The sequence below is a fragment of the Rhamphochromis longiceps genome, linkage group LG18 (assembly GCF_057381845.1).
Source record: "Rhamphochromis longiceps isolate RC_006_pf linkage group LG18, R_longiceps_female_GT1.1, whole genome shotgun sequence".
Taxonomy (NCBI): Eukaryota; Metazoa; Chordata; class Actinopteri; order Cichliformes; family Cichlidae; genus Rhamphochromis; species Rhamphochromis longiceps.
The window spans coordinates 18640630-18656257 of NC_140574.1; the positions used below are offsets into that span (position 1 = coordinate 18640630).

The 15628-nt window shown below is 40.7% G+C and overlaps 1 protein-coding gene across 1 annotated transcript; it reads right to left on the reverse strand.

Moving 5' to 3' along the window:
• Positions 1–4497: 4497 nt before the first annotated feature.
• On the reverse strand, positions 4498–9814 carry LOC146648086 (histamine H3 receptor-like). Its single transcript, XM_085389406.1, has 3 exons — positions 9568–9814; positions 8732–8898; positions 4498–5250 (listed from the first exon to the last, which is right to left on the reverse strand). The coding sequence occupies exons 1-3, from the start codon at positions 9812–9814 to the stop codon at positions 4498–4500; spliced, it is 1167 nt and encodes a 388-aa protein (XP_085245532.1).
• Positions 9815–15628: the final 5814 nt, after the last annotated feature.

Consider the following 15628-nt stretch of genomic DNA (forward strand, 5'->3'; position numbering starts at 1 on the left):
CTTCCCGTCTTTTCATCATTTATTCTCACCCTCTCTCACCCATGTCAGTCTTCCTGGCTGTTCGTCTTCCACCACTCCTCCTCTTGCTTTGCATCTCTTGTATTGTAAACAGCTCACAAAAGCATGACAAGGTCTCCGCTCGTGTTCCCTGTGCCTCCCTTCTCTGTTCTCCGAGCTATTTGTTATTGTCTCCTCGCTATCGTGCGTGTTTGTCTCTATCACGCGTTCTTTATTCTGTTTTTTTCCTCTGCGTCAGAAAAGCAAAAGTTAATTAAATATGGAACGAGATGGAGCAGCATCTCTTTAAACCATCATGTCATTAAAATGGCATCCCTGAGAGATCAGCTTAAAAGAAGTTGGAGAACAATGTCTTCTCAGTCAGATATTTATGGGCCTGGTTATGTAAACATGCTCCCTTTATTCACTATGTATATTTCATGTAATTATCGCTTTTTGTAGCTCTTTCCCCCTGAGATTCATACAGGCAAGAAGTTACTGGGGGAATGTCATTAGAAGAGACTATTGTTACAGCGCTGCTATGATACTGCACAGAAAGAAAGAAAAAAGCTGCATTCGCCATCCTGGTGAAACTTTTATCTATATTTGACTTCATCATATTAAAAAAATCATCAATGTCTTGTTAAAATATATGTGCAGCTCATGGCCTATTCACACACTTACCCATATTTAACAACAACAACAAAAAAAGCACAGCGAGTAATGCATTCAACAGTATTTTTGCTCCTTCCAGCAGCATTTGATCTAGATACCAGGAACATTCACTGATGATTTACAGGTTTACGAAAAAACCTTGATGCCTCTTATTTAGACCGCCCATGCATTCATCTGTTAGACAAGCTAAAGATCTGGAGTGAACTAGATTCCTTCAGCAGCAGAGGCCAGCGACTGGTGCTTGAAGGCCTGGGTGCCAGCTGATGGAAGCCGCTAATTAAGAGGGCTGGAGAGCCAGTGGGGCGCCTTATGAAACAGGGGCACCTGGGTTTCACATGAGGGGGGCGGGTATCCATCACTACTCATCTGTGTTGCACAGCAAAGACGATAGTCGGCTCCAGCACCGTGCCACGTAGCACGCTTTCACTCAAGCCTAATGTCAAAATACAGCTCTCGCAACGACCTCCTCTGCCCTCTCGCAGCTTGTTTGCCATCACAGAGGGAGGTGTTATTGCATAGCATGATGAAATTGCACGTGTCGAGATGCATTTCATTCGAGCCAAATGGACTTAAATGCAGATGCAAAAAGAAACAGCCGCGTATAGACACATAATAGAAAATGAAGCGTGCACACACTCAAACATCTATACTCCCACATGCATAACTTAATGCCCCTCTCCCTTCCATTGTTCAGTGAGTCTTCTTAGCTGCAGGGTCAAAATGTCTCCAAGTAATCTAACTAGCTCCGACTTATGGGACAATATAAGGTCTGCCATGAGTTCTGTCGTTACAGTTTCACGCACCAGAGGCAGATACAGCTCTAGACCACCAGTGAACCTGCCATATTGCTATCCAACCTGACCCCGCAGTTGCAGTAAACCTAAGTGAACCGCAGTTTCGAAAGTCGACAGCAATAACCACTGCAGAATTGCTTTTAATCAACGTCTGAAATGAGGGTGACTTGAAGCGTCGCCCCATGCTGATTAAATGTAATTGTTTAATTGCCAAGTGCTGGGAACCCATCCTAAGAGGATTCCAATGGAATTATTTAATCTCTAGTCAGGAAGTACACTGCAGGAAAAAGCTGAGGGAAAACGAAAGCAAAAAAAAAAGAAAAAAATCAAGCAGAATTAGCCTTTTTATATGTGTATTTTTGATTACATCATGAAATATTAACTGGGGTTTACAATTAGTTAGCTCAGAACAGAATGAGGTGGAGGACCATGATGCATTCACTAGTGTGGTTGCAGTTTTTGACCTGTCATGATAAAGTGTGTGATGCTGTCTGCAGGTTTACTTTTACATTCCAGCTTTACCCTGGAAATAACAAAACTGTAGAATATTGGCTCTACGTTGTAAAGAGTGCCTGTAGCTTTTGCCACATATTACCGTTGCTTCATACCACATCTGCCACCTTTTACAGTCTCTTTGGTATTATCCAGTTTGAAAACAAGAGATTCCAGCATTAAATCACTCCAACAAAGTGCTACAGGAGGAGCTCTAAGAGTTTACTATTCAAAGACCCTCATGGGGAAGTTAAAAAGGCCCTCTCCCCCCTCTGATCACCTACTGATCTCTGCTAATGGGGCTCTATAAACTTAAGGGGTACAGGTGTGCTCCATTTGAGGTCACAACACGTTGCTTGGGGTCACAAACAGCCACCATTAACACACAACACAGACATGGTGGGATTAAGAGCCACGTGAACACACATTTCTATGTGTTCGTAATTATTATCTCTCATCTGTATTTCCCATGGCGCTACCTCTCCTAGACCAATTTAAGCTGGCATGATCCCCAATTGGTTTGGCACACAAGCCATGACATTTCAATCTATCAACAAAATCAATAGCAGTACGCCTCTTAATATAACTGTACACAGTGCAAGTGCTCCACAGTAAAAAACGTTCTTGCTGTCGCATTCAAATAAACAGAGAGTAAAGCCAGCCTCGCCATTCTGCTGATAAATGCAGTTCTGCCCTCCCGAGGGAAACGTGCCTGCATCCCTCTGGTCAGAAGTGTGCTTCTGCCCCCCCATTCCCCCCCCCCCCCCCCCCCCCAACACGCCACGGGCAGAGAGAGAGTGGGTTGGTTTGGGGTGGGGGTTGTGGGGGAGTAGGCAGAGGCCACTTCCCTGCAGCTGTGCCCTTATTCCCAGCACCTGACCAGGGGCCCAGATGTGCACACAGGCAAAAGCAACAATTTGAGAAATGTAAGTCCCCTGTGGGACCCAGGCACCTGCAAATGTAACCTCACTATCTAACATGATGGCGTAATTACAGGTCTAACAAGTCTACATCTGGAAAGGACTCATTTAATCTATCAAATCAAACGTTATCAGACTGGGGAACAATACAAAAATGGAATCGCACTCTCAGCATTTCATCTGCACATCAAACAAAGTCCACACTGCATTTGGCGCTGACCCAATTAGCCATCAAGTAGACAGCAACTACAGGGCACACGGCGGTCATTTACAACACAACGCAGAGAGAAACTTTTATTTATTTCACTCCACGCCTGCATAAAGATCATGAGCCAGTTAAAGACACGTGTTTTTATATTTGCTTTCATTCTTTAAAAAAGGAAAAAAGCTGATGTTTAATACAGTGCGGTTCCTATGAGCCAAGAAGATCACATACGAGCCGTCACTAATAGTAACTATTACAGCTGCACAAATATATAGCATTTATAGCACCAATAGCATTACATCACACGGTGACTCTATTTAACATTAGCCAGAGCACAGAACATACTGCTACTGATTAGGTTTTTAAAATTTTAAAGTTGCTATATGCAGTTTACAGTAAACTGACTGGCCGACTTCACTTCATAAAGCTTTGCACTCAAAGGAAACTATAAAGGTTAATGGTGACATCTAGTGGCACATACAGATATATACACATGGTAATCACAGTAAAAATGGGGGTTTGGGCATTGTTTGTAAACACGTATGCTTCCCTTTCCTATAGGAAGCCAAAATCTTTCTGAAAAATAAACATTTGATTATTAGTAGTGATAAATATGCTACATGCTGACCAGACTCTGGTACTAATAAATTTGTAAATGAATTTCAAATGCACTCAAGAGTGGGGAGGAATATAATCCATCACTAATATATAACATTTTACCTTAAATATAGGCTTTAAAAGCAGATCTCATTTTTAAAATTGCACACTTGAACCTAATGGCACTTTGTATTTTCCTCACTGTGCTTCTGGCATTACAGGAGCAGTAAACCTTCTGACAGTAGAGGGTGATAGTGATCTGTTTATTTAAGCTCTGGCCACAGTGGAGGAAACCCTTTAAATATATTTATTCTCACACAAAATAATCTATCTATCTTACCTGTCGCTTAATTAAAAAAGACAATTAATGTGCCAATAAAATGAATTGCTTGACAATATTTCACTGACACGTAAGCTTGCAGATTATATTGCAATGTTTGGGGGTTTTTGCATTATATTTGTGTATATGTGTTTCACCTCCTCGTGATTTTTTTCTTCCTCATATTCAACAACTGACATAACACTGCTAATAGTTTTTCAGTTCCTTCTCCAGCATCTTATCAAAATACATTTGGGGATATTTCTATGCCTCTTAACACATCCTTTGGCTGAACACAGGAAAACTGATTGCTAAATTCTGATATGTTTTGCAGCAAAAATCTTGAACTTCCAAATGCTGAAAAACACAACTGAAAACTGTGAGTTACTTTCTATATAACAAACTATGGTGCACAGATTGGTTTCAACGGTTTATAAACACATCCATCAACAGTTCAGGCGCATTGTTCATCACCATCCATCCACAGGCATCAGTTTGTCACTGGCCAGTGCGTAGGACAGATGATGGGGGAGTAGTGTGCCGCTTTGGGCAGAGAATCTTGCTAAAGGCCCTGCGGAAGCTACTGTGGCACAGCGGGTAGAGGAATGGGTTAATAGCAGAGTTGAGCCACAGGAGCCAGAAGGTGACCTCGTACCAGTGATGCTGGATGCATCGCCCTCTGCAGGCAGCACGGATGATCATCAGTAGGGTGTACGGTGCCCAGCAGATGGCAAACACACATACTATGATGGCCAGAGACTTAGCAATTTTCTTATCCCTGGATAGACGGCTAGGATGGGCTGCCCTGCTGTTTGAGGCATCTAGCTTACCCAAACCAGGAGAGGATGTCTGGGAGTTGATAGAGCCTCTTACAGCCAGTTTTATCCCAAACCCCCAATTGTGGGACAGGGGGATACCTTCCCCCTGGGCAGAGGCGGGTTCACTTGCTTGAAGGTGAAGCTGAGCCTCCCTGCTGTGCAGCCTCCTCCTGCGTATACTGAGGTAAATGCTGAGGTTGAAGAAAGCCACAGAGATGAAAGGAGAAAAAAACTCCAGCATAGAGGCACTCAGCAGGAAGTACCAAGAGTAAAAGAACTCTGCGAAGCACTCATCCTTTGGCACACGGCTTCTGCCCACCACCAGCTCCCAGAATATGATAGCAGGGCCATAGAGGACAAAGGCTAGCACCCAGACTGCAGTCATGTTGATTATGGCTTGATGAGTCATGCTCTGTCTGGCACGGTAGCTTACCTGCAGTAAATACATACATAAATCAGGAAATATACTTTAGAAATCCTGCCAGGGTAAAGACACTCAATTAGTCAGTTATTGTAGACATATTTGCAAATGGTTGTTTAGCTACTGCAGCAATACTGGAGGATGAGGCTTTCTGGCTGTATAATGCAGTTTTAGAAGAAGGACACAATATGAAAAAGGTCATATTACAGCCTAACTCTCACATTCACAATATTCTTGATAATAAATTACAAGTGAAACTAGACTGAAAAATTATTATGTTTAAAAAGAAGAAGAAATGTCCGTCACTATTTAGTATTGTTCTCCAAATTTTTAGCCTATTTTCTTCATAATTTACTACTAAATCGCCAAAACAAGTGCAAATTTTATCTGTCATTCTGTCTGAAGGTTTGTCAAGATTAGTTTAAAAACTATCAAAACTACAATGTGGTGGAGAGGTGTAGAATGGCCGTAGGAAGAAAACATTGAAATTTGGTACAGATCCAGATCATTTTCACTGGCTTGGCAGAGGATGAGCCCTTTGAGTGCCCTTCTAAACTGAGCTGCTTTAGTCATGCATGAATAAGTGTGCAGCGTCTATGAATATCTAGTCAGAGTGGGGTTTAATGTAACTGTTTTATATACTGCAATGTTAATAATATTTAGTAAAATAGTTTTTTAAGTACCAAGTAGTATTTGTTTTTCTCAATAATGTGAGAGTACAGCAAAAGAATACATTTTTCCCCTAAGTTGTATCCAAAAATTTATTTAGTTTTTTTAAAAACACTATTTTACAATTCACTGTCTTGCTTCAGCTAAAGATAGGCAGTAATTATGGTCACTGTGTCTGTAAGATTAGAGTCAGATGGTGAAACCCTTCAACACCAACACCTTTATTTTTAACTTGCAAAGAGCCAGAGTTTGTTGTCATTTTTAAGTTGATCTTGGAAATAGTTTTCCAGACTTTGTGAAGATCTTTCAAAGTTTTTCTTTGGACACTGCCTGCTTTTTGATTCGTTTTCAGCCCAGTCTTTTACCTGATCATTTTTATTTTCATTTAAGAGTTATAGAAAAAAAGGAAACTGGACAAGAGGAGGACACAGAAAGAGAAGTGCAGGATTACAAAGCAGGTGAAGATTGTCTTAAGGTCATGTCGGTCGAACGGTCGCTGTTAAGAAGCTCTTCTTAAGGAATGGAAACAGGGAAAAAATAATGTATCCCAAATTACACAAAAACTGGGCTTCAGTTCTTAGCTCTTACTGAGTGATGAATCCAAATTTAAAAATTTGGTTTGAATTGCCATCAGTAGATACAGAGGATGCCAGGCGAGAGGTAAAAAAGTGAGTGTCTAGAACCATCTGTAAAACAAGGGGAGAGGCTCTACCATGGTTTGATGCTGCGTTCTAGCCAGTGGTGTTGGGAATCTTGTCAAAACTGCTGAATTGTGAACTCAGAAAAGTACAGCAAGATTTTGAGCCACCATGCAATACCATCTGAAAAGCATCTGATTGGAAATGACTTCATTTTTAAGCATGACAGTGATTCCAAACACACTGCCAATGCAGTAAAAGCACACCTGGATAGAAAAACACATAATGGACCGCTATCAGTCATGATCTGAGGCCCAGACCTTAATATTACTGAAGCAGTGTGGGATCATCTTGACAAAGAAGAGAACAAAAGGCTGCCAACATCCAAAGAAGAGCTTTGGGTGTTCTTGAAGAAGCCTGGAAAAGTATTCCTGAAGACTGCTTAAAGAAAAGACAAGAAAGCTGCCTAACAGACTGTGAACCTACCAAATATTGACTTTCATGCATGTTAGAATTGTACAAACTCTATTTTTGCCTGATATGCTTTTTTCGTGCACGTTTGCACATGTTTAAATAATTTACCACATCTATTTCCCCAAAAGATGAGGGATGACTCACCACTTTTGTACAGTACTATATTTATCAACCGTCATAGTATACTGATGGAAAGACCAAATAAACACATAATGAGAACATCAATGTAACAATGTGCAGTACAAAAGTCAGTGAAGTACCCCTTATCACCACTTGTTTCAATTAGTGTCACATCCTATGTCTCTGCCCACATTCTTGCCCAGCTCGCAGCATCTCTGAGCACACATGTTTGTCACCTTCTGTCTTTCTGATTAACTCAAAACCTTCTGCAAAGAATATGAAAGATGATTTCACTTTTGTTTGCATAAATTTGTATGACATGAACATGGCCCCTCAGCTATACATGTTAATCAGTTAAGACATATAGTGTTAACATGAGGCATGTTGACTCTACACTCGTAAATCAGTCTTTTTTATTTAAAGAAAACTTTGTTAAATTCTTTCTAAGATCTTAGTAGGCAAACTCCCTCTTACATTCCAAACTAGCTCATTAATTACGTTGTTTTCTCTCTGACACTGTGCTATTAGCATTTTAGAAATGTGTTGACATTTGATCTATTTAACAGTCAGTATTTGTCTACATCTTTTCATTTCAAAGACAAACTTTGTCTGTGACTGCTGCTGACCCTTTGTCTTTCCATGTTCAGAGAAAAATGCTTTTAGGAAAATGTTGCTTGGCTGCCGGTGGCCTGTTTCTACTACGATTGATCTCTTCAGGTTGGAACGACCATGGTACGGAGGAGGATCTCTATGATCAAAGCTTGCTAATTAAAGAAGAGCCTCTTTCTCTCCGGTGTTATTTGTATTCATTGCTCTGATGTTAAGTGTTTCCTTTCTGAAAGGAAACAGAGCCCTCTCTTTGTCCCCTATGCCAAGCCTTGTCCCACCTTTGAGTTATCGCACATATCTGTAGGACACAGTCAGCTGTGTAAGGCACAGACAAGCCCCGACAACAGGCTAAATGGGGCTAACGTCTTCAGAAGTTACAAAAAAATTCTCCTCAGAAAGTGTGTTCCAAAGCAGGAAGAGATAGAGTATATACAGGAGCAGTGATGTACCATTGTCTTTCTATGTTTTAGAGGGGGGAAAAATCAATTAATTACTGAGTGGCAATAAAGCAGATTTTAAGATTAAACAATTTTTTTGACAGTGATTTATTGTATACTGAATATTTTCTGAAGCCCAGTTTGTCCCGAAGTCATAACGCAACTTTTTTCTATCTTCATCATGTGGAAAAACTATAATTAGCGGTGGCGCTGGGCCTGAACGGGTCAGGAATGATTAACCTCTGCAGATGGGCACATTTGGGAGACTGAGCTTCGATTGCCCCTACCGATGACCTGGGAGATTCATTGGAAACTAAGCCACACAGTGGAAGAATAAACACTGGTGTATCTGCAAATAAGTGAGATTTTAAACATTTAATATTACCCTTTAAAAGACTCATTCAAATAGATAAATGGGTGAATGGCAGAAAGAGGGCGACAATATTATTCTTTACAAATATGGGAGTTAATTTTGTTCTGTCAGAGTCCCTTAAATTATTTTTGACATCTGTGAGCATGGCAAATTCCACGACATATTCCACTCACTGCTCTGGTGACTGACAGGAAGCGGTCGTAGCTGATGAGAACAATGCTGAAGACAGACGCCGAACAAAGCAGGTAGTCCATGACCAGCCACAGCTTACACAGTCCTCGACCCAGCGTCCACCTGCCTGTGAGGATGTAGGGGATGTACACCGGGATGCAAAATGCTCCTAGAGAAATAGTGATGATGTAATGGGAGCAGAAACCAAAGCAAAAATAACAATACTTAGTATATTTTCATTTCTTTAGGGAGGAAAACATGTAACCAGATTATCAATATACCACAATACACTTGCTAACATAAAATATGTCTTTACAGGAGACGTTATGGTGGTGGATAATTAAAGAACACTTTAAATATATATTTAAATGTTATTACAACATTTCTGCATGACTGTTTCTATACTGCTTGCATTCTCTAATAAAGCAGATTAAACTGTAAATGTGAAAGAGAAGTGCTTATAAATGAGGCAAAATTCGCCCTTGCCAAATGAAAAATGTATCAAGCTCTCTGATTATTTATTGTCAGTCACATTCATTTAACTGATTAGCAGCTATTTAATCTTGTAATCTAGCTCCAGTCAATCAGTGCACAGGTATCTATTAGCAGCCATCTCCATTGCAGGGAGAATGAAAGCCATAAGAAACAGGTCCTTATCACTAAAATACTGTGGGAATTTCAAAACTTTACATATCATCGAATATTCACGCATGGATCATATGCTATCAGATTGCATCACATCAAAACATGTTAAGTTAATATGTGCATTTTATCATATCAACTTCACTAGCTTGTCTGATATTCCATGCTCTGCAAGGCAGACTGCGCTTGGACTTACCTACAAGAAAATCGGATATTGCTAGATTCAGGAAGTAGTAATTGCACTGTCTCCTCAAACTCTTGTCCACTTTAAATGCCAAGATGACGAGCGCGTTGCCCAAAACTATCACAACAACCAAAGTCACCATCATCACCATTAAAATGACAATCATGGGTCCCGAGAAGACGAAGCTGCTCTGGACTCTAGTGGAGGCATTGCCAAAATAGTACCCAGTGGAGTTGGAATCAGTTTGCTCCTCTGACATGGTCCTGATGTGAGGTGAATGCTGCGGTCGTTAAATCCCCAACGGGCCAGCTCTAAATGTAATAAGCAACAGGTGCCAGGCGAACGGACGCTGCGTTCAACACCCCATGTTCCGAAAGCTCCGGTTTACTGATGGAACTGAGCATTATGTCCACGGATATCCACGAGAGAGCGCAACGCACAACACGACCCGGGCACCTGATGAATTACGCACGTCTGTCAGCGTTTGTCTGGCATGAAGCACTTCGTTGAAATGAGAATTTTTCTCCACACAACCATTAAACTGCAATTTTAGAAGTGACCAAAGTCTGTGACGTTACTGGCACAAATCTTTAGTTTGGTTTTAAACTTAGGTGCGATATGCCTTTAATAAATAATTGAGGGAAAGCAAGCGAGCTTATATTTCAACAGCATCCTATCCGGTGGTGTTTATGGAAAGGTAGTTTCTGTCTTTTTACAGTAAATTGAGATGTCTCACCTCTGAATGCATTAGTCTGTGCCTTACTGACTTTTCCCCCCTTTAAAACATATTCAGGATGTGAATCAACACAGGAAGCACTTAATAGCCGTCCCTCGCATTTTCTTCGCTGAAATAAATTCATAAAAGTCTCATATCTGATTCACAGACGCACATTCCCCTCGCCACGGCTCACACAAGGTGAAAAGCATGTGGGTGTGCGCGCAGCTCGCAGGAAGCCCATTTAGGCTATGCTGTTATAGTAATTTAATTCGCTATGGGATGATGCATACACATAGTAGCATGCTGAGGGTTTGACACCAGCTAACTGTCCAGACAATTACCTCATCCCAAACGCATCGTGAGTGAGCAAAAGAACATTTCCTTTAAGCTATAAAAAACTTTTTTTCTTGTTTCGCTTGTTTACTTCCGTCCTTTGCTGTCAAAATGCTTCTTATATTGTTTTTTCCTAATCATGGAGTCTCTCTCTCTCTCTCTGTCTGGTTTCCTTGAAACCTCAACGTCTGAGGTTTGATTCTAAAAGAAGAAGTCTTACAATTTTTGTTGAGGATTCAATAAAAAAAAATGATAAGGCTCATTTACATATTATCTTGCCAGCTCCTCAACTGTGATCCAGGAAAAATGAGAAACATTAAAGAACAGTAGAAGTGACTGAAAGAATTTAGTCTGAATAACTGTTATTTTGGAGCCACCGTCATCTCTCAGTTAGCCGCGTTGGAGATGCAACACTGAGTAGCAGAGTAATGCAAGTACACATTTTCACACAGTCCATTTAGCATTGTTAAAAGAAAATGAGTGCGCTATCATGTGAGAAATGTTTCAAAATTGGTCAAACATGACAATGCATTTGTGAGTTTGAAGAAACAGGGACTGAGTGGAAATGTGGAAAGATAATAACAAAAAGCACACCGGCAGCAAGGGTAGGTTAGGGATTACATAAGAGGCTACCCTCTCATATTGTACTGTGAGTTGAGCATACAGTCTATGTAATGACAGGTCTAAAGTATGAACAGCTGAATTGCTTTTAGTTGGACATTTACATATGAATTGAACAAAGTCTTGGACTGTAACTACTCAAATTGTTGTTCCTTATAACCTAATTAACACAATGCCACAGTCTGCTAAGGATTGGTTGTCTCAGCAACATTTCCCTAAGGTCAGACTGTGCAATACTCAATGTAACAGCAAAAACATCAAAGTGGTACATCCCAGACTCTACAGGGCCCCAATTAGCAAACATTTAACCAATTGTTAAATGTCCACAATAGTACAGATTGACAGAAAAAAGCCTCTTCTGTCCAAAAGGAAAATGACAGCACAGCTTTCATCTTCAAAGTTGCATTTAAACAAACCACAAGATTTCTGGAACAATGTCCTTTATGTACAAAAGACCAAAGTGGAGACGTTTGGAGACGCAGCAGAGGGCTGATCTGGGCAGCTTTGCAGGCACTGGACCGGGAAACCTTGCAGTCATTGAGTCGACCATGAACTCCTCTGTTTACCAATGTATTCTAGACTCAAATGTGTCAAACAGCTAAAGCTTTCCTGAAATGATGTCAAACAACAGGTCAATGATCCCAAGCACACCATTAAATCTACAATCTGGCTGAAAAAGAAAAGAATGAAGTTGTTCTAATGGCCCAGTCAATATCCAGACCTTAACCAGACTGAAATGTTGTAACGGGACCTTAAGAGAGCTGTGTATAAATGCATCCCCCAAACCTCAATGAACTGGAGATGCATTCTAAAGAAGCCTGGGTCAAAAGGTATAAACGTACAGGATATTAGTTGAAGTTATTGCAGTTAGAGACTAGAGACCAGACTGCATAGAGTCCTAGACTCCTGTGAAAATTCTTTTTTTCAGATAGATAGATAGATAGATAGATAGATAGATAGATAGATAGATAGATAGATAGATAGATAGATAGATAGATAGATAGATAGATAGATAGATAGATAGATAGATAGATAGATAGATAGATAGATAGATAGATAGATAGATAGATAGATAGATAGATAGACTAAAGTATAGTTGGTGAAGCGCTGAAACAATTAAATATTGACAACTGGTTAACATGAATATTCTTCTTCTTCTTAACAAAAGTGTGTCAGGAAAGCAATCTGTTTAGCAGGTGCACTGCTGCTGGATTTGGAAATACAAATGAAATACCTCATCTAAATATGGAGGGCACTCAAAAAGAGAGCAGTGTCATGGAGGGTACACAGAGGCTCTAGTGTTGCCTATTATACTGTGTCCTGCTGTGGCTCTCCATTACTCTAGTGCTCAAGTGTTTGCGTTTGGATGCTGGGCTGGAATACAGATGCTACAATACTGTAACAGTGTGCCTATCCACAATAATCACCATCAAGATTTAACCAAAAACACACACAGGTAAATGGCCTGTATTTGTATAGCGCTTTACTAGTCCCCAAGGCGCACACATTCATATGGTGACAGCAAGCTACATTGTAGCCACAGCCACCCTGGGGTGCACTGACAGAGGCAAGGCTGCCAGACACTGGCGCCACTGAGCACTCTGACCACCACCAGTAGGCAATGGGTGAAGTGTCTTGCCCAAGGACACAACGACTGAGACTGTGCAAGCCGGGACTCGAACCGGCAACCTTCCGATTACAAGGCAAACTCCCAACTCTTGAGCCACAATCGCCCCAGCAAAATTACACCCTGAGTCATCATTTTGCAAAATTGTTTCTGCCATTTTGTAAAAGTCTATTCCAGATTAGTTTTTAATGTGTAGAAATATATTTATATTTAAACTAAACATACTAAAGCAAAATGCATGGCTTCACACACGAACGCAAGCAATATTTGGGAAATATGATTGGCAAGAAAAAGGTTAAAAGGCCTTTTCACTATTGGTCATTGTTGTAAGTGGATTACAAAGGAATAATCAGAAAAATGCATTGACATACATGTATTCATTTTTTGTCTGTGGAGCTCAAAAATCTAAAATATGTGAAGTTTTTATAATTGCTGCCTTCATTTACTGTTTTGCAGCTTGAGACTTGATCTAAGTCTTCCTAAATGTCACACTGATAGCAAAATTGCAATCTTAAATCTCCTAGATAAATTGATTCCTGTCCTTGCTGATTTTTCTACCTGAAAGAACTCATGTTCAGTGAACACTAAACAGACCTATTATAGTGGATGGTTATGGGTGCAGATTTGTTTTCACTTGGCTCAGTTCTGAGGAGCTCCTGACAAGCAGCCAACTGCAACTTGGGTTTGAAAAAGCATTTAAAGAAATTGCAATCTGCCTCACACAACCCCAATAATAAAAAAACAATTGAGAAAAATCTAAATAAAAACAGAACAAAAACACAAAGGGTCTGGAGTGTGGGCAGGCCAAGTTACCACCTGGATTCTTCTACTACAAACCAGCGCTGTTATAATAGATCCAGTATGCAGTATGCAGTTTAGCATTGTCTTGGTCAAATATGTAAGGCTATCCCTGAAAAAGACGTGATCTAGATAAGTTGCTCTAATACCTTTATGTGAAAGTCAGATGATCCCTCTCCTCTTTTGTCCAGAGGATGCAGGGGCAATGTCCCCCCCCCCCAAAAAAAAAAAGTGAACTTCAACTTGTTCCCATAGGGCGAGAGGCCGTGTGCAGCATGGACAGGTCGCCAGCCTGTCGCAGGTTGGTAGCTGGGAGAGGCTCCAGTCCCTCCGCGACCATGGATGGATGGATGTCATGGTCCTGGGTCGAGCGACCCAGTGTTTGAGTTTATGTATCTTTTGTATTTATTTGTGCCTTAGCTTAGTTCACCTAGTTAATTTCTAGATTACTGTGTAGTCCTGTTTCTTAGTTGTTTATGTCATCTCCCCCTGTACTAGTCTCCCTGGTTCATGAGTCATGTCTGTGTGGTTATGTTTGGTTCATGTCATGTCTAGTCTCCATGTTTCCTGTTTTACTTTGAAAGTCTGTATTCAATGTCAGTATATGTAGTTTCACTCTCCCTGTCCTGTCATTAGGTTCATGTGTATCAGCTGTTCCCCCTCATGTGTCTCCACTTCCCCTGATCACCTCATGTGTGTATTTAGTCCTCAGTCTTGCTGTGTTCAGTGTCGCGTCGTCTGTGTTATCTCCCATACCCCTTGTCATAGTTTCCCAGTCTATGTTCAGGTTTTCCCTCAGTTACTTTGTTGTTGTTTTTTCCGTGAGTTTTCGGCCCTAAATAAAGGCTCGCCTTTTTTCAAGTCCAGTTTTGTGTCCTCACCTCTGTCTGCGCTTGGGTCCTCTACTCACTCCACACGGTCTGCCCCGGCAGTCCGTGACAGATGGATACAGAAAAGCTTTCTATTTTCCAGTTCAGTCCATTATAAATTAGATTTGGCCCAGAGAAGACTGTGGTGTCTTAGGACCATGGACCCATCACACATGATAGACCGTTAACCTGTATTTGTGGATGACACAGTGAACTGTGTTCACAGACAGTGATTTCTGGAAGGCTTCCTGAGCCCATGCAGTGATTTCCATGACAGAATCATGCCTGTACTTAATGCAGTGCTGCCTGAGGGGATACTCATTTCAGCTTTGTCCCTTACACACAAAGATTTCTCCATATTTACAGAATCTTTTGATGATAGTATGTGCTGTGGAAGATGAGATGTATTTGAGGTCATCACAATTTTACTTTGAGGAACATATTTTGAAATTGTTCCGTACTTTGTAGACGGAGTTTTTTACAGAATGCTGAACGTCTGCCCAGCTTTACTTCTAAGAAACTTTGGCTCTCTAAGATGCTCTTTTTGTGTTAATAACACAAAAAGAGTGTGTTAATAACCTTTTGCCAGTTAACCTAATTAGTTACAAAGTGTTCCTCCATGTGTTTTTCTCTTTAGCAGCACTCACTTTTCCAGCCTTTTGCTGCCCTTCTGCCAACTTCAGACTTTGTTGCTGCCATCAAATTCAAATTGAGCTTCTTAAAATTGTAAACATTTGATATGTTTTCTATGTTCTACCATGACTAAAATATGGCTTTATGAGATTTTTAAACCCCTAAATTCTGCTTTTATTTAGATTTCACACAATGGCTTTTCAGCTATTTTTATTTTTCAGCTTTATTTTTCTTAACTGTTAACTACTGTTGGACAGGGCTGCATCAATATGCTAGTATGGGCTAATTGCCATTTGGGCACAACAGATATATCCCCTGGTAGTCTAAGGCTTCACATCACATCAGCACTGTCAGAGTTTACATAATAAATGCTGATCATTAATGAGAGAGCTGAACTCATAGTTGGATGGCTTCTCAGTCTCACAGTCTGTTTGGGAAAGCTGCCTGTGAGATGAAGGGTGCTGGCATTTACCT

What these genes read in the sequence shown, in the direction of transcription:
- LOC146648086 (XM_085389406.1), bottom strand. Translation starts at nt 9,814, where the DNA reads ATGTCAGAGGAGCAAACTGATTCCAACTCCACTGGGTACTATTTTGGC. An exon ending in AATATCCGATTTTCTTGTAG is followed by an intron (nt 8,899 to 9,567) that starts GTAAGTCCAAGC and finishes CTATTTCTCTAG; the next exon opens with GAGCATTTTGCATCCCGGTG. An exon ending in TCCTGTCAGTCACCAGAGCA is followed by an intron (nt 5,251 to 8,731) that starts GTGAGTGGAATA and finishes TATTTACTGCAG; the next exon opens with GTAAGCTACCGTGCCAGACA.